At 40.7% G+C, this 26,039-nt stretch overlaps 1 protein-coding gene across 8 annotated transcripts in view; it reads left to right on the top strand.

The window, feature by feature from the left end:
- LOC115226085 (CAP-Gly domain-containing linker protein 1) overlaps window positions 1–26,039 on the top strand; it is a 207,699-nt gene that overhangs the window by 97,427 nt on the left and 84,233 nt on the right. For 7 of the 8 annotated variants that reach the window (XM_036514836.1, XM_036514832.1, XM_036514833.1 and 4 more), the window contains 9 exons: window positions 2,204–2,429; window positions 3,152–3,211; window positions 10,453–10,551; window positions 11,907–12,052; window positions 13,552–13,612; window positions 14,826–14,930; window positions 16,053–16,205; window positions 18,630–18,662; window positions 24,466–24,582. In XM_036514836.1, the coding sequence (XP_036370729.1) occupies window positions 2,204–2,429; window positions 3,152–3,211; window positions 10,453–10,551; window positions 11,907–12,052; window positions 13,552–13,612; window positions 14,826–14,930; window positions 16,053–16,205; window positions 18,630–18,662; window positions 24,466–24,582 (1,000 nt within the window). The remainder of the gene's footprint in view (window positions 1–2,203; window positions 2,430–3,151; window positions 3,212–10,452; window positions 10,552–11,906; window positions 12,053–13,551; window positions 13,613–14,825; window positions 14,931–16,052; window positions 16,206–18,629; window positions 18,663–24,465; window positions 24,583–26,039) is intronic. The other variant, XM_036514837.1, reaches the window with a different exon arrangement.

The following is a 26,039-nucleotide window of genomic DNA, read 5'->3' as shown; positions in this document are numbered from 1 at the left end:
TGGAGAACGGACGTTAAACGATGATGATGATGATGATGATGTATGTGTTTGTGTTTGTCCCACCCACCCTCACTTGACAACTTTATTCTTCAAAAGAGACCAATAGAATCCATACCAGGCTTACAGAGAATAAGTCCCAGGGTCAATTTCTCCGATCATAAGGCAGTGCTCCAGCATGGCCGCAGTCAAATGACTGAAACAAGAAAAAGAATGAAGGAAAGGATGGTTCTCTGTTGATTCACTAAAAGCGATGAATTACAATATTAAATAAACGAGTACAGAGTATTTTTTTAATAGATGCAAAAAGCGAAAAACTCATAATTCTAGTATTTCCACTTATAACGTTTCCGATCATTAGCAGCTGGTAACCCAATCTGGTTTTTCCTTTGAAATGTTTGCCATTTGAGTAGGTTTCTGAAATATTACACATAAGTTATGAAGAACATGCTTCTAAGAAAAGAGAAGGAAAAAAAACTATATATCTATATATATATATACCTGCCTTCGTCTTTTGTTTATTTTCATAAAGCTTCCCGTTATATATATATACTAGCAGTATCGCCCGGCGTTGCTCGGGTTTGTAAGGGAAATAACTATATAAGCATTTTTAGAGAGTTACTTCCCTTATATAATAGCAAAAAAATGCATTAAAAATGGAAAAAAATTATGGTAAATTTTTTTTTAAATCGTAGACGCGCGCTAATACCCAGAAGGGCTCGATATGAATCACGACTATAAGATACCCGGTTTTGGTTAAACTGCACCGCAAAATGTAGGAGTAGTTAGGAATCTAAATCGTGAGAGACAGACACACAATTTCACTTTTATATATAAAGATATATATATATATATATATATATTTATTTATTATATGTAGAAAAATACAAACAAGTGCAGGTGTGGCTGTGTGGTAAGGAGCTTGCTTCCCAACTGCATGGTTCTGGGTTCAAGGTGCAGCCATGGCTGTATGGTAAGGAGCTTGCAGGTTCTGTTCCACTGTGTGACACCTTAGGCAAGTGTCTCCTCTCCTATAGCTCCAACTAAAGCATTGCCTATAGATTTTGTAGGTGGAGCTATAGAAGACACTTGCCTAAGGTTTGTATTTGTACCCTTCATTGCTTTGGCCTGCTGGATCAGGACAGGAAGGATACATCAGATAATGTAGTCCTAGATACACTATGCCTGAATAAAAGACAGGATGGTCACAGCTGGAACATCTTTCATCATAGATCTGCTGGATCAGGACTGACCTGGGGCTAAACAGCAACAGTAAGGAAAGGCACATTAGATAATGTAGTCCTAGATACACTGTGTCTGAATAAAAGACAGGATGGTCAAGGCTGGAATATCTTTGATCATAGGTCTGCTGGATCAGGACTGACCTGGGGCTAAACAACAACAACAACAACAAAGAAAGGCACATTAGATAATGTAGTCCTAGATACACTATGCCTGAATAAAAGACAGGATGGTCACAGCTGGAACATCTTTGATCATTGGTCTGCTGGATCAGGACTGACCTGCGGCTAAACAACAACAGTAAGGAAAGGCACATTAGATAATGTAGTCCTAGATAGACTATGTCTGACTAAAAGACATAGTGTATCTATGACCTGGGGTTAAAAAAAGCCTAGCTACATTTTCTTTCTCCCACCCCTTTCACCTACCCTTTTCTCAGTATCATTCATCTGCCCTGCTTGGTCATTACTATTCTGTCTAGCCACTAGGTGTCACTTCTAGAGTTTCTGTCTAACCTCTCTCTCTACCAACCAGTATGCCCAGCTACCCAGGTATCATTGCCTATTCCATCAAACCTACAGTCTGATCATTGATAGCCATGATACCCACCTTTTTTATCAAAGCCATCCTTCTGTCTTCTCCCTACCCCATGCCACTTCTATGCAGGCCACCCACCTACCCCATGCTGCCACCACCACCAGGTTATCCACCCCTAACACACCCACACAATGCTGTCACCATTGCCAATCTGTTCACCCTACCCACCCTGTTCTCTCAAGTCTACCCACCCTTCCACCCTAACCCATCTCTTCTGAGTTACCCTTTTCTCCCCACCACCCTCTCACTACCACCTGTCTCACCCACCCCCATGCCACTTCTACCCAGTCTACCCACCCACCCTTATTACAATCCCCTCCCACCCTGCATCATTCAGTGATTTTTATATCTTTTTTCTTTCTTTCAGATATTTTGAGTGCAAGCCCCAGTATGGGCTGTTTGCTCCGGTGCACAAGGTGACCCGCTTGGTGGGTGGCGTGTCCACCCCAAGCCCAAGGACGCTGGGTAGCACCAGCCTTCGTATGTCCCGGGAACGCAGCGGCAGTCAGGAGTCAGTCAGCTCCATCAGCTCCACAGCCTCAAGTGTGTCGCGGAGTCGAGTGAGACTAGGGGTGACAGCTTTAAGCAGCCAGGTACATAGACACACACCTTTCTCTCTTCTTGATTCTCCTCTCATGTCGTTTGTCATCCTTTCTCAGTCATTTGTCATCCTTTCTCAGTCGTTAGTCATCCTCTGTCTGTCACTTGTCATTTTGTCAGTCACCTGTCATCTGTTATCTTCTGTCAGTCATCCATCTGACATCCATTTGTCATCTGTCATCATCCATTTGTCATCTGTCATCCATTTGTCATCTGTCATCCTCCATGTCATCTGTCATCATCCATATGTCGTCTGTCATCTTCCATTTGTCATCTGTCATCCTCCATTTGTCATCTGTCATTCATCTGTCATCATCCATCTGTCATCCCCCATTTGTCATCTGTCATCATCCATTTGTCATCTGTCATTATCCATTTGTCATCTGTCATCAGCCATTTGTCGTCTGTCTTCTGTCGGTCATCTATCTGACATCTCGTCATCCATCTATCTTCTGTCAGTCATCAATCTGACATCTCTTATCCATCTGTCATCTATTTGTCATCTGTCATCATCCATCTGTCGTTTGTCATCATCCATCTGTCTTCTGTCAGTCATCTATCATGTCATCACTGGTCTTCTGCCATATATTTCCCTTCATCATCAGATAATAATTCCCTAAATCCCTTTTCTCCCCCCCCCCTAATCCCTATATATATATATATATTTGTATATTCTCAATGTCTTCTTCTCTTTCCAATTCCTCCTCCCGTGCAGCACAAGCAAGGACAGAGACCTGGAACGCTAAACATATCAGCCACCACCTCAGCACTACAGGTCTGTACAGCTTTCTCATTTTCCTCATCCCACCCCCCACCTTCCTCTCTCTCTCTCTCTCTCTCTCTGTTGCTTTGGCACAGGAGCACTTTGTTTCAGTCGTTAGACTGTGGCCATGCTGGAGCAGGACCTGAGGAAGACAACCCCAGTTCTGGATTCACAAACAAGACCAACAGAGGCAATGGATATCATCCAACCATCCCCTTCTCGGTCTACCCCTGAATCTCTTGGGATTTCGCTCAGCTTGAAGAATCCCTTTTGCAGTTCTTTCCTGTGACATTTTAATCACGTGTCCGTTGTACCTGAACCATGAGCTCTCAATGCAGGGGAAGTAGCCGGCTTCACCCAGAGACTCTCTGATCTCCAAGCCGTGCACCCTGTCATATCAACTTCATTCTAGAGATCCTTCAAAGAGACCCTATTTTGGTCACTTGTATTGGCAATCATATTCTCTCAACCATATCACCCCCATTATTTAGCATCTGCTTTCCATGCTGGCATGGGTTAGACCAGTGCTTTTCAAACTTTTTGCTGGAGTGGAACCCCAAGGAAACATTCCACTGGCTCGAGGAACCCCTGTGCAATAATTTAATAGTCTTATGCACACATATCTGCACAGGAGAATTAAAAATTACTGACGATTTTAGCAGTTTTGTAACTTCTTGTGGAACCCTTGGACTGTACTGACGGAACCCTAAGGTTCCGCGGAACCCTGGTTGAAAACCACTGGGTTAGACAATTTGACTGACACTGGGAGGCTGTCTCATTTGGCAGGCTGGATGCCCTTCTTAATGCCAACCACTCCAAGAGTGTCATATATGGTTTTTTTTATGTGCCACCAGCATGGGTGCCAGTTACGTGACACCGGCGTCGGCCACAACTACAATTTCACTTGATCTGAGCTTCTTCTTGACCAAAGACAGGAATAAGCACGAACCACTAAACTGAAGACGGTTATTTTAAAAATAAATTGCAACTCCCAGTCAACTTCTGTGAGAAATAGAGGGGAAAACGTGGTGGGGGGTTACTGGTTATTCTTGTACTTGTTTCAGTCATTTGGCTGCGGCCATGCTGGAGCACCGCCTTTAGTCGAATCAAATCAACCCCCAGGACTAGTACTTATTCTATCGGTCTCTTTTGCCGAACCGCTAAGTTACGGGGACATAAACACACCAGCATCGGTTGTCAAGCGATGTTGGGGGAACAAACACAAGCACACATACGCACATATATATACATATATACGACGGGCTTCTTTCAGTTTCCGTCTACCAAATCCACTCACAAGGCTTTGGTTGGCCTAAGGCTATAGTAGAAGACACTTGCCCAAGGTGCCACGCAGTGGGACTGAACCCGGAACCATGTGGTTGGTAAGCAAGTTACTTACCACACAGCCTCTCCTGTGCCTTTATTATTTATTATTTCTGATATTTGCATAGTTGTTGTTGTTATTTCTGATATTTGCATAGTTGTTGTCGTTGACCCTTAAGCCTTATTTTATTTTTTTAAACCTTCTGTGAATCCCTTTGCAAAATCCCTGCATGGATTGAAGCTTTGTAATTAATTCTGTTAATTAAATGTCTGAGATGTGTTACTACTAATAAGATTATGATTTTAATTATCCAGGCTAATTAATTTCATCGTCAGAGATGAAAGATTTAAAACCAGAAAAAAACATTTCAAAATGTATGTATGCCATACTCTGATACCTTTAATCCCAGATAATCCTCAGCAGATGCCGTCATCCTGGACGTGGATTTGATAGCAGACTGGATTAGATCTCACCATGTTTATCATTGTTTTACTTGTTTCAGTCATTGGGCTGTGGCCATGCTGTAGCAATGCGTTGAAGAATTTTAGTTGAACGAATCGGTCTCAGTATTTATTTCTGTTAACCTTGGTTCTTACTCTGTCAGTGTCTTTTGCCGAACTGCTAAGTTACAGGGACATAAACACACTAACACTGGTTGTCAAGCAGTGGTGAGGGACAATCACACACACACACACACAAAATATATATATACGATGGGCTTCTCTTAGTTTCCATCTACCAAAACCACTTGCAAAGCTTTGGTCGGCCCGAGGCTGTAGTTGAAGACACTTGCCCAAGGTGCCACACAGTGGGACTGAACACAGAACCATGTGGTTCAGAAGCAAGCTTCTTACCACATGGCCATGCTTTCTTTTTACATGTGGAAATGGATGAGCTCTTTTTCCTCCATGGCAACTGCAGTGAATTTGCCTTTAGGAGTTGAAATATGTCACAAACTTACTTTAACTAACCTTAAGTTTGCTTACATATATATATATGTGTATATATATATATATATATATATATATATATATATATATATATGAGGGAATATTATTCCAAACTTCCAGGGAAAAATTCAATTTAGAAATACTAAATGAAATTTCACAAAATATAATATATATATATATATATATATATATATAAGGAAAAAAAAACCCACTTTTTATCAATTCAATAATGAAAAATTAAATTATACCATTTAGAAAAATTAAATATAAATTTAATTATAAATATAGTTAGATTAAAAACCAAATATATACGTTTTATTTATTATTTCTGCACTTTGTTATATATCATTGTTATATGTTTTATCTTATATTTAATCTTTCTATAATATGTAATTTTTGTAAATGGTATAAATGGTATTTCTAAATGGTATTTTTTTTTTGTAATTTATATATATGTATATATAATTCATAAATGAGGGCAAGGGAAAAAAATTTCTAATGCCAAATTTGCCGAAAAATTGGACATATTGTCCATTAACCATATAATTTTTTCACAATACGCACACTACTCGAAAAAAGGTTGACAGAAATTTCTAAAAAATTCCATTATTGCCATATCGGACCGATTTCAGAGTTAGCTACTAAGAGCCCTCTCTTCATCAGTGATACATGTGGCAAAAAGAAATAAATGAGATACTTACTCATACCCATGGAAGAAGCAAATACTAAGTCATGAGCACAACTAAGTACCCCAAATACATCCAAAATAGAAATACTCCAGCCCATTCGAGGCACGTGCAATTTGAACTGAGGCTCTCACAGAGTGAGATAGTTCGGAAGTGAACGCTTAAATTTATATCTAATGTGAGGATAAAATTTTTTTCGAAAAAAATGTTCCATTATTACCATATCAGACCGATTTCAGAGTTAGCTACTACACATTAGATATATATATATATATATATATATATATATATATATATATATTATATATATATATATATGTATAATACACTGTAAATTAGCTAGGATAAATTATAATCTAAAGACTTACATTTATTTTTCCAAAACAGGTGTCGGGAAAACCCCAGGTTAGACCTTTTCCAGTCCCTAAAGTTAACCCCCTTTTTCCATGTACATTAATACTTGTTTCGTGACCCCCAATGCCAACTAACTGTAGCTTGTAGACCGTCTGTAACCCACAACATCTCCATCGGAATAGTTGTTTCCACTAACAAACTGTTGTTGTCTTTGATGATGGAGAAGGGTCTAACGTGGGGGGGAAATTTATTGTTGTTTAGCCCCGGGTCAGTCTTCATTGAGTTGGCCTGAGATCACTGATGCTCCAGCTGTGACCATCCTGTACCTTTTTCAGGCATTGTGTCATTGTGTATGTAGAACTGCGGTGGGAAAGCCATTCATTCAGAAAGGCTTTAGAACCCTAACTCTGACCCTAACCCTAACCAAAGGTTCAGGAATATCCATGTTGCCCCCTCTGCAGTGTTTGTGCAAGCTGTCTCCACCATTAAGGTCCCGTTGTCTCCTTTCTGATGGTGCATCTATGTGGGGTCAGAACACGATGGAGTGAATTTGGGCTCGGTCCTCGACCCTGGACAATGTGGAGTGGACCCTAGTACAAGGTTACTTATGTTCTAACAGAATTGACTTCCAGAATGTTCTTTGGTGGGGAGGGTCTTATTTCTTCCATTTCAATTGTTTCAGTTGATTTATTATTGTTGCCAAATTTATTTACTAACGACTTAATTAATATTAGGATCCCTAATGAAGGTCTTTCTTATTAAAAACAAATGTTCTTGTTGGATGTAACCTGTTATTGTTGTTGTTGTTGTTTTTATCATCATTATTATTATTATTATATTATTATTATTATTATTATCCCGAAAGGATGAAAGGCAAGTCAGCTCTGCTGGGGTCAACTTTGCCTTTCATCTTTTCGGGGTCAATAAATTAAGTACCTATTTCTTTACTACCCACAAGTGGTTAAACACAGAGGGGACAAACTAGGACAGACAATGGGATTAAGTCGATTACATCGACCCCAGTGCGTAACTGGTACTTAATTTATCGACCCCGAAAGGATGAAAGGCAGAGTCGACCCCGGCGGAATTTGAACTCAGAACGTCAAGACAGACGAAATACCGCTAAGCATTTCGTCCGGCGTGCTAACGATTCTGCCAGCTCGCCGTCTTATTAAATTAAGTACCAGTTACGCACTGGGGTCTAAGTGATCAATTTGTCTCCGCCCCACAAATTTTAGGCCTTGTTGCTTCCATTAGAAAGGATTGTTATTATTATTATTATTGTTGTTGTTATTGTTAGGGCGGCAAGCTGGCAGACTTGTTAGCATACCAGGCAAAACTGCTTTGTGACATTTTGTCTGTCTGTCTTTACATTCTGAGTTCAAATTCTGCCAAGGTCAACTTTCACTTTCATCCTTTTAAGGTCGATAAATTAAGAAACACTGGGGTTGATGTAATGGACTGGTCCCCTCCCGCAAACTTTCAGGCCTTGTTCCTTTAGCTGAATGGATTATTTGGCCTGGTGCAGCCTTCGGGCTCCCCAGACCCCAGTTGAACCGTCCAACCCATGCTAGCATGGAAAACGGACGCTAAATGATGATGATGATGATGATGATTATTGAGTGAGAGAGCAGTGCATGCCATCAAAGTGACACTGGGGTAAAATATACAAAGCCCAGTATACCCATCATGACTACCCGTCTGATAAGGGTACACCAGACACATGCATCACAACCATATGTGTGCGACATGGTGATCTCATATCAAGATAAACAGTGCATGACCTTGCAGGTGGGGCCCAGTTAGAACTTTCTTCTGGTCGAGTAACCCATCCCGCTCAAAAGGTCCCTGAATAAAGGTTGTTTAAGGATGTTGAACGAAACACCCATGTTTCCAAAGGTGAATTATCCAAACCCCAAAGAATCCCTCTCAACACATGGCTATGATGCTCCCCACTACTTCTGCTCGTGATCAGAGATGCACATATCGTCAGCCACTAAGGGACATGCTCAACTGGTAAAGGTCAAACAACTGACAAGCAAATCTGTGGTATTGAGCAGAATATTTGCTGTAGGCCATCTTTTATACCAAGACAAAACAATGTACATGATAACACTTCCAATCAGTTAAGATCAGAAGCCACGAGAGCCACTGCCTGTATTATTATTATTAGTAGTAGTAGTAGTAGTAGTAGTAGTAGTAGTAGTAGTAGTAGTAGTGGTATTAGGGCAGGAAGCTGGCAGAATCATTAGCACGCCGGTCAATATGCTTAGTGGTATTTCATCCATCTTGACATTCTGAGTTCAAATTCCGCCGAGGTCAGCTTTGCCCTTCACCCTTTTAGGATCAATAAAATAAGTACCAGTTAAGCGCTGGGGTTGAAGTTACCGACACCCCCCCTTTCCCCCAAGCTTGCTGGCCTCGTGGCAAAATTTGAAACCCTAATTAATCATATCTGTTTAATAATAATAATAATGATAATAATAATAATAATAATGATCCTTTTACTACAGGCACAAGGCCTGAAATTTTGGGGGAAGGGGCTAGTCGATTATATCGACCCCAGCGTTTCATTGGTGCTTATTTTACTGGTCCCAATAGGATAAAAGGTAAAATCAACCTCGGCAGAATATGAACTCAGAACGTAGCGACAGGTGAAATACTGCTAAACATTTCGTCCAGTGTGCTAACAACTCTGCCAGCTCACCACCTTAATAATAATAATAATAATAATAATAATAATAATTTGCTTGTCAGTTGTTTGACCATAACCAGTTGAGCATGTCCCTTAGTGGCTGACGATATGTGCATCTCTGATCATGAGCAGAAGTAGTGGGGGAGCATCATAGCCATGTGTTGAAAAGAATTATTTGGGGTTTGAATAGCTCACCTCTGGAAACATGGGTGGTTCTTTCAACATCCTTAAACAATCCTTATTCAGGGACCTTTTGAGCGGGATGGGTTACTCGACCAGAAGAAAATTCTAACTGGGCCCCACCTGCAAGGTCATGTGCTGTTTATCTTGATATGAGATCACCATGTCGCGCACATATCGCTGTGATGCATGTGCCTGGTGTACCCTTATCAGACGGGTAGTCATGATGGGTATATTGGGCTTCGTATATTTGTACCCCAGTGTCACTTTGATGGCATGCACTGCTCTCTCACTCAATAATAATAATAATTATTATTATTAATTTTAGCACAGTTTTTGAGGAAGACTGTCAGTGAGTGTCTCACCTCTTCTAAAGATAATAACGTTCCTTTCTACTCTGGGCACAAGGCCTGGGATTCTGTGGGAAGGGACTCGTCTGTTACATCAACCCCAGTACTTGAATTGTATTTCATCAATTTCTGAAAGGATGAAGGGTAAAGTCGACCTTGCCAGAATTTTGCCTCCATTTGTTTCCCCAATATTTTCCCATTCCCAGCTCTTTCAGCAATATAAATCAACCCGTCCCCCCCCACACACACACACTCTACTTATCTTAATATTGCTTCTCTCCAGTTTTTACCCCAGATTTTTCCCCTCCCCAGCCGTTTCCCCTCCCCAACCGTTACCCCTCCCCAACCGTTACCCCTCCCCAGTCGTTGACCCTCCCCCAGCTGTTGACCCTCCCCAGTCGTTAACCCTCTCAGCCGTTGACCCTCCCCAGCCATTAACCCTCCCCAGCCATTAACCCTCCCCGGTCGTTGACCCTCCTCAGCTGTTACCCATCTTCAGATGTTAACCCAATGTAGCCCTTCTCCAATACTGTCAATACTGTCCCCCTTTATTACCTCTCCCTTGTTAACCATTGCATGGTGTTACCCCATTGTTACGAGCCCTGTCTTCTTCAACTGGTTCGCCCAAGTACCTTGTGATTTCTTCCGCCCTCCTTCCCTTGCAGTGTCCCCCCATATGTCCACCCCTAACCTTTCTAATATTTGTCTTTGTAGAAAGCCTTAAAAGAGAAAGAGGAGCACATTGAGCAATTGTTGCGGGAACGAGAACTGGAAAGATCTGAGGTGGCAAGGGCCGCCGCAAAAGTGGACCAGGTGAGTGTCTGACCCTTTGTATATCTTGTCTACCTTAGTGGCGATCAGTAGGAAGGGCTGTGGCCCAAAGGCCCTCCAGAGCACTACTTCAGATATCTGGAAGCACTCTGTCGGTTACGACAACGAGGGTTCCGGTTGATCTGATCAACGGAACAGCCTGCTCGTGAAATTAACGTGTAAGTGGCTGAGCACTCCACAGACACGTGTACCCTTAACGTAGTTGTCGGGGATATTCAGCGTGACACAGAGAGTGACAAGGCCGGCCCTTTGAAATACAGGTACAAGAGAAACAGGAAGTAAGAGTGAGAGAAAGTTGTGGTGAAAGAGTACAGCAGGGATCACCACCATGCCCTGCCGGAGCCTCGTGGAGCTTTGGGTGTTTTCGCTCAATAAACACTCACAACGCCCGGTCTGGGAATCGAAACCGCGATCCTACGACCACGAGTCCGCTGCCCTAACCACTGGGCCATTGCGCCTCCACACTTCAGATATAGATGTGTTGGATTGAGAGGTTGAAGGATCTCTGGAACAGATGTTTAAGTTGCAGAAGTCTCCGAAACCTAACATCTGAGGTGGCCTGGTGTTGAGGAGGAGAGCAGTGGACAGCAAAATCTACCCTGCATTGAGCAATACCAATATTAGAGATGGGTGGAATAGGTTTACAAATCTCCTGTTATGTCTTGTACTATGAGATATTTTGAGCCTTCACGACAAAACTGGTCCCTGTAACATCACAGGGGTCAGTTGAAGCTACTTTTTCATGGTCCAGATTTTTAAGTGACCCATTAGCATTTAAACCAGTTTTACACACACCCCCAATACTCGTTCTATGTTGAAACTGGCCAGATCCAGCTTCTCACACCCACCCTACAATGTCATTCTATAAATAAAAATCACATTCTGTATTAGTCAGAGTAATCTTCATCATTTAATGCCCTTTGACCATGCTTCTGCTTATTGTCTTGAGACAGCATTCACCCGGGGTGGGCTGAGCTGGCATCTCTTACAAACGTTGACCAGACCTGATAATTTGAGGCTAACGACCGTGGGACCTCCAACCGCTCCTTATTCCAGCGGCGAATGCCGTAGACATGAAAGTCCAACCCCTCCTCATCGCGGTAAGGGGGTGAAACGGGGGTGTCAGAACTATGCCATTGGAGACTTTGGTTTCTGGTAGGGCCACCCAAGGCAGATTACGTTGGTGAAGATTAGGGTTGAGGCTTATGCCATCCGACATGGTAAGTTAACTGACCGGTTGAATAGAATGTCTTAACAGCTTTACAAATCCTCATCTTTTCTTCTCCTCTTCATGCGTTTTTTCTTTTTCTTTTTTTTTTTTTGCGACCTCTTTCCAGGCGGAGGGAGATTTGGCTGTGATGCGGTCAGAGCACGACAGGTTCAAGGACTCGGCCGATGATGCCCTGGTCAAGTGGAAGAACGTTGCCCAACAGCTGGAGCGCAAGAATCACGAGTTAGAGAATGAGCTGGAGGATCTACGGAGGTAACGTGTTTCGGCTTTGGATTTTATCCGTGATCATCATCATCATCATCATTATCATCATCATCATCGTTTAACGTCCGCTTTCCTAGCATGGGTTGGACGGTTCGACCGGGGATCTGGGAAGCCAGAAGGCTGCACCAGGCTCCGGTCTTATCTGGCAGTGTTTCTACAGCTGGATGCCCTTCCTAACGCCAACCACTCCGTGAGTGTAGTGGGTGCTTTTTATGTGCCACCTGCACTGGTGCCAGGCGAGGCTGGTCGGATTGGTGCATTTTACGTGCCACCTGCACGGAAGCCAGTCGAGGCGGCGCTGGCTTCGGCCACGATTCGGATCTGTTCTGTATCTTGTTGTTGTTTTAGCTCCTGGTCAGCCTCTTGAGCAGGTAGAATTATGTTCAGAGATGTTCCAACAGTGACCATCCCATAAATTTTTTTGTTGTTGTTTTAGATGTAGCATATCTTGGAGTGTGGAGGCGCGTGGCTTAGTGGTTAGGGTGTCAGCATCATGATCGTAAGATTGTGGTTTCGATTCCTGGACCGAGCGACGCGTTGTGTTCTTGAGCAAAACCCTTCATTTCATGTTGCTCCAGTCCACTCAGCTGGCAAAAATGAGTAACGCTGCAATGGACTGGCGTCCCGTCCAGCTGGGGAACACATACGCCATTGAAACTGGGAAACTGGGCCCATGAGCCTGGCTAGGCTTGAAATGGGCGCATTTATTTATTATATCTTAAAGTACATTATGTAATGTGTCTTTAGCAAGTGGCACTCCACTTGTGACCCTCACACTTCAACGTTCCAGTGGTTGAACACACTATGGGGGTGCTTGATGAGTCGCATGTCCCACAATGTTACACATCAACAGCAACATCACTGTGCCTCTCCATACGTGGCATACACACCCACATTGACACTCCACTGTTGGAATGCCTCACAGTGGTACTTTAGTGGTGGCACTCTAGTAGTGGCACACACTGCAGTGTCACTCTGTGGTGGTATGCACCATAGTAACGCTCTAGTGGTGGAGCACACCACAGTGACACACACCACTGTTGGCACTCTGGTGGTGGCGCACACCAGGGTGGCACTCTGGTGGTAACACCTATCATTGTGGCACTCGTAGTGGCATACATCACAGTGGCACTCCCTTACCAACTGTATCAACCCAAATGTGCCTCAATGTCCCAACGCATCTATATAAAACTTTGTGTTTCTCTCTCCTCATTGAGAGACCCACTACAGGAGCACTCAACCTGCTAGAAATAGTAGCTAAGTCTCCTTTGAATGATATTCCAACTGTCTTGAAACAAGAGGGATGGATCAAACACTGCGGCTCCAGATGGGATGGTTATGGCTGGACTCAGTCACGTCATCGATGTACTAAACATCAGCAACACTATAGGCTGTTGTCTGCTAATGCTTGAAATAAAAGGAGGTGGGGAAGTGAGGGCAATAATGCCCTGCCACACCAATAATTCTGTTTGTGTTTTGTGTTGCAGGAAAACGGAAGACCTTCAGTTTCAAATTGAGGAGGAAGTGGTGGGGAAGGACGACCTGGAGGTGAGTAGAGGAGGGGTGGGGTTTGGGGGTCTGTCTGTGTGTCTGGCTCTCATGGTTTATTTGTCACCGTCTTTCATGTGTGTCTGTGTGTCTTTCTTTCTCTCTGTTCTTCTCTCTTTAACTATCTGTTATTCAGTCTGTCTGTCTCAATCTCTCTCTCCATCTCTCTCTTTTTCTTTCTGTATATGTGTGTGTGTGTGTATGTATGTCTACATATATATATGTATAAATATATATATATATATATATATATATATAGTTAATCCAAACAAGAAAGCACAAAAACACAACAACGCGAGGACGTGGAACAAGTATAGTATTATTGGACGCTCAGGAAAGAAGGAAAGGAGGAGTGTTTAACGTTTCGAGCGGAGCTCTTCGTCGGAAACATAGGAGAAGGGAAGACAGAGGGAAAAAATCGCCAACGGTACACACGAGGTCATATATATATATATATCCTACACGCATTTTTTTTCTCTCTGTGTTTCTTTTCTGTGTATCTTTCTGTCGAAGAGCGTAGGCTCGAAACGTAAAAGACTTGTTTTATTTCTATTCCTGAGCGCCATACTAATACAATTGTTTGTTTGTATTCCACCTGCCTTCGTCTTTTGTTTATTTTCGTAAACCTTCCCGTTATATATATATGTATATATATTAATAATAAAATATTAGGGAATAAATCCAAACTTACGGGGGAAAATCAGATTTAGGATTAAATCCAATTTTATAGTATAAATATATTATATTATATTATATTAAATTAGAGATAAAACCACTCAAATCAAACAATGAAAAACATAAGCCAATACATAAAGTTAATTTAATTTATATTATTTAAATATATATCAAAAGTATTAAAAGTTTAATAAAAGATAAAGAGTATATATATATATATATATGTTTATATTGCAAATAAGAAATTGGAGGAGAACAATAGGTGGTTCATCAACTTTAGGACATTAAAAATGTTAACTTATTTATTAAACTGATAATTGTAGTAACATACATACATATAGCATGTTATTCTTTACATATAATATATAAGATATAGTAATATATAAGGCTATATTACGGTGCCATTTGCGTGACACCAGTGCCGGGCGATACTGCTAGTATATATATATATATATATTATATATATATATATATATTATATATATATATATAAAGTCAGTCAGCGAATGATATTTTTTTTATTCCATGATATTTTCAGAGCAAAACTGAGGAGGAAGAAGCGAAGCTGCAGGAATTGGAATCCAAGAATAAGAAAATGGTAGAGAAATCCCAAACTATGGAGAAAGAATTGACTGAGGCCAAGGTAAGTTGGTGATGGGGGTGGGTGTGGTGGTGGCGGTGTCTTTCTTTTTAGCCCCAGGTCAGCCCTGATCCAGACAGACCTATGATCAAAGATGTTCCAGCAGTGACCATCCTGTCTTTTATTCTGACATAGTGTATCTAGGACTACATTATATAATGTGTCCTTCCTGGTTGTTTAGCCCCAGGTCAGTCCTGATCCAGTAAACCTGTGATCAAAGATGTTCCAACTGTGACCATCCTGTCTTTTATTCAGGCATAGTGTATCTAGGACTACATTATATAATGTGTCCTTCCTGGTTGTTTAGCCCCAGGTCAGTCCTGATCCAGTAAACCTGTGATCAAAGATGTTCCAACTGTGACCATCCTGTCTTTTATTCAGGCATAGTGTACCTAGGACTACATTATCTAATGTGTGCTTCTTTGTTGATGATGTGTAGCCCCAGGTCAGTCCTGATCCAGCAGACCTATGATTAAAGATGCTCCAGCTGTGACCATCCTGTCTTTTATTCAGGCATAGTGTATCTAGGACTACATTATATAATGTGTCCTTCCTGGTTGTTTAGCCCCAGGTCAGTCCTGATCCAGTAGACCTATGATCAAAGATGTTCCAACTGTGACCATCCTGTCTTTTATTCTGACATAGTGTATCTAGGACTACATTATCTAATGTGTCCTTCTTTCTTGTTGTTTAACCCCAGGTCAGTCCTGATCCAGCAGACCTATGATCAAAGATGTTCCAGCTGTGTACACCAGGTTCTGTGGTCCTTTTTGGCAGGGTCTTTACAGCTGGCAGAGTGTTTACACTTGGCAGAGTGTTGTGGGGTGCTTTTTCATGAGGCACCAGCCCTCACGGGGTCACCAAATATTTTGCAAGAGAAAAACCCCTTCGGCTAGAAGGGGGGAGTAGTGAGGGTGGTGGTGGCTTTGTGCCAGTTGATGCCCTCTCTTGTCCAGCTGTTTGACCGATAGACAAGGATTCAGTGTCATCCCTTTGTTGCCTGGTTCTACAGGGCAACACTATAATCTCTTGTCCAGTCCTGTGTAATGTCCAGTAGTGTGTGAGTGTGTCCCTGAATGTCCAGTTGACCCTAATGACCATGTCTTTCTATCTCTTTTCGTCCAGGGGAAGTTGGATGACTACGAGAGCCAGCTGAAGGTGTCTGAGGACACTCAGACCATGTATCTTGACCAGATAGATGAACTGACCCACAAGTTGACCCAGGCAGAGAACAAAATCACATCATATGAAGCCACTAAACTGGAAGAGGGTGCAAAGGTATGTCCAATATAAATGTGTGTGTGTGTGTCTGTTGGTCTATATATATATATGTGTGTGTGTCTGTTAAATATGTCTATATATGTATGTATATCAGTCTCTTAAATGTGTCTGTTTCTTAAACATATGTGGATATATATGTGTGTATGTATGTATGTCTACATATATATATATATATGTATAAATATATATATATATATATATATATATATAATATATATATAGTTAATCCAAACAAGAAAGCACAAAAAAACACAACAACGCAAGGATGTGGAACAAATATAGTATTATTGGACGCTCAGGAAAGAAGGAGGGTTTAACGTTTCGAGCGGAGCTCTTCGTCGGAAACATAGGAGAAGGAAAGATCCAGAGGGAAAAAAATCGCCAACACACATCCACAAGCACACATATATACACACATGCACAGAGACGTTGAATGTTCCATTTACCCGTGTCGTATAATCCTTCTTTCTTGTGGCAAGGGGGAGGGGCTGGAATAATGTATCTTGAAGTACATAAAGCTATACATAATATGTAGATATCATTTTGCTTTGAGATCCATTATCCCCCCAAAATTATTTCGCGTTCTCTCGAAAGTTCTTAAATTCATCAACAATTTATTCTAACCGTTTACTGTTGTTAATAACAATAAACTGTGCCACCCTCCCTATACTAGCACCACCTTTACCTGCACACCAACTACATCCCCTAACTTCAAGTTATGCTATGCTCCCACTTACTGCCTATGTTAATTTGTTTTTTTATTTATTCCTTGTTGAACTCATTCTATTTAACAGAGATTGTTAATGTAGACAGACCCTGCCCCATCCTGAGGTCCACCCTTAATATAACAAGGCCTCATTAATTGTAGAAACATACTTACAATTTACAAAGAATTGAAAAGGTTATTAATGAGAGACTAACGAATGGCAGGATCCTAGACCAACTTTAATCAGCTGGTTGCGTGGTTGTGTTGTAAAAGATTGCTGCCGAACTGCAAGGTTCCGAGTTCAGGTCCTCTGTGTGACCCCAGGGTTATAGTAGTTTCCTGCTATACTTTTGAGCTGACCAAAGGTTCTGAGTGAAATCGGTAGGTGGAAAGTGAAAGAATCATGCGTGTGTGTATATCACTCAGACCCCCTTCGGTCATGACTGACCATGGGATTGCACCTGTTAAGTTACCCTCCCAGGCACAAATCCAGGCAAGGTTGTTTATGGAAGACCATAAACATACCAGCTTCTCCCCTCCACGCCACCAGTGTTATCCAAGAGAAAGGCAAAGGGGCCAATACAGCTTGGCACCTGTGATGTCATAACTCATTTCTACAACTGAGTGAACTGGAGCAACGTGAAATAAAGTGTCTTGCTCAAGAACACAATACACAGCCCGGTCCGGGATTCGAACTCACAACCTCATGATTGAGAGCCCGGTGCTCTAACCACTGAGCCATGTGCCTTCATCATCAACATCCATCTTCCATGCCTAGGTAGGGTGGTTGACAGGAGCCAGCCAGGTAGAAGACGGTCCCAGGCTACTGGATCTGTTTTGGCAAGGTCTTTACAGCTGGATCCCCTTCCTAATACCAACCACCCTGCAGAGTGGACTCAGTGCTTTTTACGTGGCACCAGCACAGGTGAGGTTGGTTTTGGCATGATCTGCACAGCTGGATGCCCTTCCAAATGCCGACCACTCTGCAGAGCATAGTGGGTGCTTTTTCATGTGGCACCGGCACTGACAGGGTCACCAAGCGACTCGCAAGACAAGGAACTTTGAGAGGGGCAGAGGCATTTAAGGAGGGGAACTTGTGTCAGGGGATGAAAGGTTTGAGTGTGACAGAGAAACAGAGGGGCAGAAATAGGTGTCTTGCTATAGAGGGAGTCCATGGTTACCCAGCAAGAGAAAGGAAGGGAGAAGAGGCATAGCTGTGTGGTTAGGGAGCTTGCTTCTCAGCCACGTGGCTTTGGGTTCAGTCCAACTGTGTGATACCTTAGGCAACTGTCTTCTGTTATAGTCTTGAGCCAATCAAAGCCTTGTGAGTCAAAGTACCACACAGTGGGATGGAAACTAAAACCATGGGGTTGGGAGGTTAACCCTTTAACCACTCAACCATGTCTATCTTCAATTTTTTTTTACTCAGCAAGTATAAAAAAAATATGGGCTCCCTTCTACAGTCCCTGCTAAACAAAAAAAAAAACTGACCTGTCCCCTGGAATGGATCTTACCGTGTGTAGAAACCCCGAATAAATTGTGACTGTTGAAGGGTTCCCTACACACTACTGGTACCCAGTGGCTCTCCCCTCGGTAATTTTCCACTTGTATCTCGTCAAAGAACTTACTAATTACTGCAACCAGGAACGAGAAAATGTTTAGGGAGATAAAGAGGGGGTCGTTTAATTTCTTCAACTGTTTTTAATCCCTTTCAGACATCACCTTTAACCCCTGCAGAACCAGAAACGGTAAGTGTGGTCGAGGTATTCTAAGTCATGATAATAAATAATAATAATAACAACAACAACACTGTGTAACAATTATTTTTTTTTGTCTTTGATCAGTAAGTGTTATTTGCAATTTGCTTCAATCTAAAAATGAAAAGAAATGACTGCCATTCCCTTCAAACTTTGCTTTGATCACCTGGACATCAAGCTTTTGAAACACCTGTGTTTCCATTACATTTTAGACAGATTCACTGCTGAGTTGCTGAGGCAGAAATATCGTTACAGAAAATATTCTGCTCAGTGCCACAGATTCGCTTATCAGCTGCTTGACCGTATCCACTTGGGCATGTCCCTTGGTGGCTGATAATATGTGCATCTCTGATGATGAGCAGGAGTAGTGGGGGAGTATTACAGCCATCTGTCGAGAGGGATTCTTTGGGGGTTTGAATAAATGTAATAAAAACAAAAATCTAAGGAAATCACTACTGTTCCCTTCAAACTTTGCTTTTATCACCTGGACATCAATGATTTAAAAAAAGACATATTTTCCGTTACATTTTAGACAGATTCAGTGCTGAGTTGCTGACGCAGAAATACCATTATAGCCATTAGTCTGCTCAATACTACAGATTTGCTTGTCAGTTGTTTGACCGTATCCACTTGGGCATGTCCCTTAGGGGCTGACGCTATGTGCATCTCTGATGATGAGTAGGAGTGGTGGTGGGGGTGGGGTGGGGGTTCGTAGCCAGATGTTGAGAGGGATTTTTTAGGGTTTGAATAAACGTAACAAAAGCAAAATTTGAAAGAAATCTCAGCCATTTTTCATACTTTCTAAGGGTCAGCAAATAGAAAGCAACAGTTGCTGCCCAAGGACAAAAATCGTGTTACACAGTGGAGCAGTAATAATAATAATAATAATAATAATAGTAATGATGATAATAACAACAATAATAATAATAAACCCAGTATACCCATCTGATAAGGGTACACCAGGCGCATGCATCACAACCATATGTGCGCAACATGGTGATCTCCTGTCAAGATAAACAGCATATGACCTTGCAGGTGGGGCCCAGTTAGAATTTTCTTCAGGTTGAGTAGCCCATTCTTCTCAAAAGGTCCCTGAATAAGGGTTGTTTAAAGATGTTGAACGAAACACCCATGTTTCCAGAGGTGAATTATCCAAACCCAACAAATTCCTTTCAACACATGGCTATGATGCTCCCCCACTACTTCTGCTCGTGATCAGAGATGCACATATCGTCAGCCACCAAGGGACATGCTCAACTGGTTAAGGTCAAACAACTGACAAGCAAATCTGTGGTATTGAGCAGAATATTTGCTGTAAAACCCATCTTTTATACCGAGACAAAACAATGTACATGATAACACTTCTAATCAGTTAAGATCAGAAGTTGTTTGACCTTAATCAGTTGAGCATGTCCCTTAGTGGCTGACGATATGTGCATCTCTGATCACAAGCAGAAGTAGTAGGGGAGCATCATAGCCATGTGTTGAGAGGGATTCTTTGGAGTTTGAATAATTCATTTCTGGGAACCTGGGTGTTTCATTCATCATCCTTAAACAACCCTCATTCAAGGAGCGTTTCAGCATGATGGCCTATATGACCCGAAGAAAATTCTAACTGGGCCCCTCTTGCAAGGTCAAGCGATGTCTATCTTGATATAAGACCGCCATGTCATGTACATATGGTTGTAATGCATGTGTCTGGTGTACCCTTATCAGATAGATAGTCATGGTGGGTATATTGGGCTTTGTATATTTATACCCCTGTGTCACTTTGAGGGTATGCACTGCTCTCTCACTCAATAATAATAATGGGTGTGTAAATAAGGGTATATTTTGGAGCCTGATTTCCTGATTCTTGTCGGTGTTTCGGTGATGCTGGTGCTTTCTTAACTGTACTTGTCTTTGTTGAAACTAATAAGACGACAGATTTGGTCGTTGACTAACAGCGGTCATCCTTCTACCAACTGTGTCAGTGTGTCACAGCTGTTGGTCAACTAATTGTCCACTAACTGGACATCGCTTAGTCACTAAAACCTCGCCTTAACACGCTCTTCTTCCTACATACGTGTGGGGGGTGCGGGAACATGTTGCTTTTTGTATTTTTTGTGTCTCGTGGTTTTGTTTGTGCATATTAATAATTAAGCTATTGGTGTGTGTGTATGTGTGTGTTTGTATGTGTATATGTGTGTGTGTGTGTCTTTGTGTGTGCATGCATGCATGCACTACTCAATGTGTCACTGTGTATATGTGTGTGTGTGTGCATATATTGCTGTGTGTGCATGATAGTTGGAGTGAGTGCATGCACCATGTGGGTGTGTGTGTGTATATCTCTAGTGTTTGGCATATATATATATATATATATATATATGTAAAATCAGACTGGAACCCATTGCAGCTCCCTGACTTACCAGTTTTCAGTCAAACTGTCCAACCCATGCCAGCATGGAAAACGGACATTAAATGACAATATATGTGTGTGTGTGTGTATATATATATGTATATATGTATATATATATATATATATATATATATATATATATATATAATATATATATATATAAATGAAAGAATGGTGTTGAACGACAAATTAACAAAAGGCTGCATATTCCTAATTGTGAAGGAATAAGGAGTACATTATGCCACTTTCTCATCAGGAAAAACAAGGAATTTATGTCAACATCAAGATTCATAAAAACTTTTAGATGACTTCGTTTGAACTCTTGAACCTTTAGAACCTTCTAGAATTTTCTACATTCAACCAGTTTGACGTCACTCTTTATAAAGGAATATTAAAGAGACACTCATTATCGCTATGCGCTCCGTGAGAGCAGTCATCTAAGAGTTTTTGTGAATCTTGATGTTGACGTAAATTCCTTGTTTTTCCTGATGAGAAAGCGGCATAATGTACTCCTTATTCCTTCACAATTAGGAATATGCAGCCTTCGAAACATATGTCGAAAATAAAGGAAATTTGTTAATTTGTCATTCAACTCCATTCTTTCATATATTCATAAATTTTATAAAAATACACACAAATTTCCACACGAAAACACGTAGTCTCTGCCCTAGGCACGTAACCGTGTTATTTCTGATGTGATTTGCTACCCAGGTATCGGTTAAACGAATTATCTATAAAAAGATATTTCATTTTTCTACTCAAATATATATATGTATATATATAGGGGGAGAATTCACGAAAAAATCAAAAGACGAAGACCGGTGGTGTAGACAACAAACAGATGTATTAGTATAACGCTCAGGAATTGAAAAAGTCTTTAATGTTTCGAGCCTCTGCTCTTCCACAGAAAGAAACAAGGAGAGAAAATAAATGTGTGTAGTGGCTACCAATCTATCATATATATGTCGTTGGGGTGTGGTCATTTGACCCTATTATCTCCCCTATTTTCACTCTTGCGTCTCACGTTTGATCTTTGACTTCTGGCCCGAATCAGATCGCCATGTTGATTCGCTAGCCTCTGCACGCATTTTTTTCTCTCCTTTTTTTTCTCTCCTTCTTTCTGTGTTTCTTTTCTGTGTATCTTTCTGTTGAAGAGCGCAGGCTCGAAACGTAAAAGACTTGTTTTATTTCTATTGCTGTGCGCCATACTAATACAATTGTTTGTATTCCACCTGCCTTCGTCTTTTGTTTATTTTCATAAAGCTTCCCGTTGTATAGATATATTAGTTCCAGCCAATTGCTGGAGGTCGATGTAATAATAATAATAATAATAATAATAATGATGATGATGATAATGTGGTGCTGTGTTTGGGTGGTGTAGTTCTGCTATGTTATGTGGTGTTGTGGTTTTCACAATGTTCTGTTCTGTTGGATAGAGGTGAGGTGTTTGTGATGTAGTGTAGTGGTATGTTGTGCTGTACCATGTTGTGTTGTAATCCTAGGGTACCACGCCGTGCTGTTTTGTGCTGTCTGATGAGGTGGGTAGTGACGTTGCTGACAGGATGTACTTCTGATGCGTGATGTGGTGTTTACAAACCAGCCTCCTCCTGTATCTGGGGCTATTAACTCCTCGCTGACCCCTACCTCTTCCTTCTCATTCTGTTCAAATACCACCTCTTTACTTTCCCGTTGTTATACAGTTTCTAATCAATATGTGTGTGTATACATATATATATCACCGTGACCGACCAGGCTATCAGATGTTGCAACATATCGCTGGTCACAATGTGCTTCGCATTGTTTTAGCCTTCAAAGGACGCCACCCCGCTGGCTAAGCGAGCAGGCCAACAGAAAAAAGAGAGAAAGTTGTGGCGAAAGAGTACAGGAGGGATCGCCACCATCCCCTGCTGGAGCCTCGTGGAGCTTTAGGTGTTTTCGCTCAATAAACACTCAAAACATCCGGTCTGGGAATTGAAACCGCGATCCTACGACCGCGAGTCAGCTGCCCTAACCATTGGGCCATTGCGCCTCCACTCACATATATATATATATATATATAAAAACGAGCAAAACGCCAATGGACGGTGCTGAGTTGTCAAACATTTAAACCAAATTTTCTCAAAACAACTTGTCCGACCGTCCCATAGGCTTCCCCTTTGAGAAACACTGATTTAACCTAAATTTGAGACACCAGCAAAAGAAGAAATAAAGATAGACTTTTTTCTATTCCAAAGAAAAACGATTTTATTCAGCTTAATCAATCGCATTCTCACCTGGAATCGATTTTTGTAATTTTTTCAAGACTTATACACGCCCTGATACTGTCGGTATCTACATATCAAATTTGATGCCCGAGATCCTAGAAGCCACACACAGAACAGATTTTATATAAGATATATATATATATATATATATATATATACCGGAGTAAACACATAAATGTGAAACAAGGTGGAAAAAAGAGTACTCAAATACCAGTGGTAGAGTAATATGCTTTATTTAAAGCAGCAGAAAATTCAACAAAACCTGTTACTCTGAGTTTCCCGTTGCCGTTCATCGGCATATATATATATATATATATATATATATGGCTGAAATTATATTCTTCCTGAACCCCAATGGTTTTACTTCAAAGAAATCTTGATTTATAACTCTGCCACTTAAACTGTCTCTATTTTACTCTATCCATAAAAGATAGATTCTAGTTTCTATTAGACTTGATAAATTAGTCTATAAATTAGAACTACTCCCACCCACCCCCATTAGTAAATCTGAATAGCAAAATAAAATCAATGATAAACAGTGTCTTCCTTTGAAAAAAAATCTCAGTTCCAACTATGATGTTGTTGATGAAACTTGTCCTTTGTCTGTCTACTTATCCTCTCTGTGATTTTGGATGATAAGAAAACTATTGAAATGAATCCTTCGAATTTAATTAAATTCTATATTTTTATGCAGCTGAAGATTGCTCTACATTTTAAAACTGATGTAATATTTGCATTGTTCAATTAAATGGAGTCGCATGAAACGATCGTACTACATTACCTCTGGATGATATCCTTGTTGCTTATTTTGTTTGTAATCACCCCATTTTGAATTATATGGAGAATATCATAACCAATTCTGGTGCCTTTAACTTAAGTACCATATTCATCTGAATCTAAATTTTACTGAACTTGTGTATATAAATATACACATATATATATATATGACAAACTTATTTTACTAAATTCTTGATTATTTCCAAAATTTTTTGAAACCAAGGCAGAAAAATGGTTAGGATCTGTCCGTCGGTTTGTCTTGTTCCAGTGCGACCACCACCACTGACCATCTTATCTATGCTTCCACTCATTCTCTCTCTCTCTCTCTCTCTCTCTCTCGGTCCTTTCCTTCCAGACAAGCCAAGTAAGTGTAGAATTAGCTGAGAAGACGGCCAAAGTGTCCCAGCTGGAGGAAGCCCTTTATTACCAAACCAAGGAGATGAAACAAGTGCAAGAGAAGTTGGCAGAAGTGGTAAGTAGGCACCTATTTGGATTTCCATCCCCCGGCCCCTTCTCTCTCTCTCTCTCTCTCTCTCTCTCTCGGTCCTTTCCTTCCAGACAAGCCAAGTAAGTGTAGAATTAGCTGAGAAGACGGCCAAAGTGTCCCAGCTGGAGGAAGCCCTTTATTACCAAACCAAGGAGATGAAACAAGTGCAAGAGAAGTTGGCAGAAGTGGTAAGTAGGCACCTATTTGGATTTCCATCCCCCGGCCCCTTCTCTCTCTCTCTCTCTCTCTCTCCTTACATTTACTACCAGACGCAAAATCAACCTTTGTGTGTTTGTTGTTATTGTTGTTGTTTTTCAAAATATATTTATTTTGTTTAATTATTTTTATTCTCTCTGAACTTCTCTACGTCTTAGCATATATATACACACACATGCATAGATATATATACACACACACATGCATAGATATATATACACACACACATGCATAGATATATATACACACACACATGCATAGATATATATACACATACATACAAATTAATACAGGTCTTGCTGTTGTAGACAACCTCGTCCCCTTATATTTTATATATATATACTAGCAGTGTCGCCCGGCGTTGCTCGGATTTGTAAGGGAAATAACTATATAAGCATTTTTAGAGAGTTACTTCCCTTATATAATAGCAAAAAAATGCATTAAAAATGGAAAAAAAAAATGATGGTAAATTTTTTTTTAAATCGTAGACTCATCGTAGACATTTTTAGAGAGTTACTTCCCTTATATAATAGCGAAAAAATGCATTAAAATGGGAAAAAATGATGGTAAATTTTTTTTTTAAATCGTAGACTCATCGTAGACATTTTTAGAGAGTTACTTCCCTTATATAATAGCGAAAAAAATGCATTAAAATGGGAAAAAATGATGGTAAATGTTTTTTTAAATCGTAGGCTCATCGTAGACATTTTTAGAGAGTTACTTCCCTTATATAATAGCGAAAAAATGCATTAAAATGGGAAAAAATGATGGTAAATGTTTTTTTAAATCGTAGACTCATCGTAGATGCACGCTAATACCCAGAAGGGCTCGATATGAATCACGACTATAAGATACCCGGTTTTGATTAAACTGCACCGCAAAATGTGGGAGTAGTTAGGAATCTAAATCGTAGGAGACAGACACACAACTTCACTTTTATATATAAAGATATATATACATATATATGTGTGTATATATATATATTTTATTTAAGTATTATTTTTTAGGGAATAAAAATTCCGGCATAACAGAGGTACAAATTATTCTCAATGAAGAAATATATTTTAATTTAGAGATGGTTGACCCCGACATCTCACCAAATAAAAAGAATTTTTATATATTTATTTTAAATACCTACTGTTTTATTCCTTGGCAACACGTGTTTCATGAGGTACATCCTTGGGTTCCTAAACCACTCCGTGTTTCCCTGGAACCCCTCTCAAGAT

This window comes from Octopus sinensis, linkage group LG29 (genome assembly GCF_006345805.1).
Source record: "Octopus sinensis linkage group LG29, ASM634580v1, whole genome shotgun sequence".
Taxonomy (NCBI): domain Eukaryota; kingdom Metazoa; phylum Mollusca; class Cephalopoda; order Octopoda; family Octopodidae; genus Octopus; species Octopus sinensis.
This window is presented reverse-complemented; position numbering and strand designations above follow the sequence as displayed.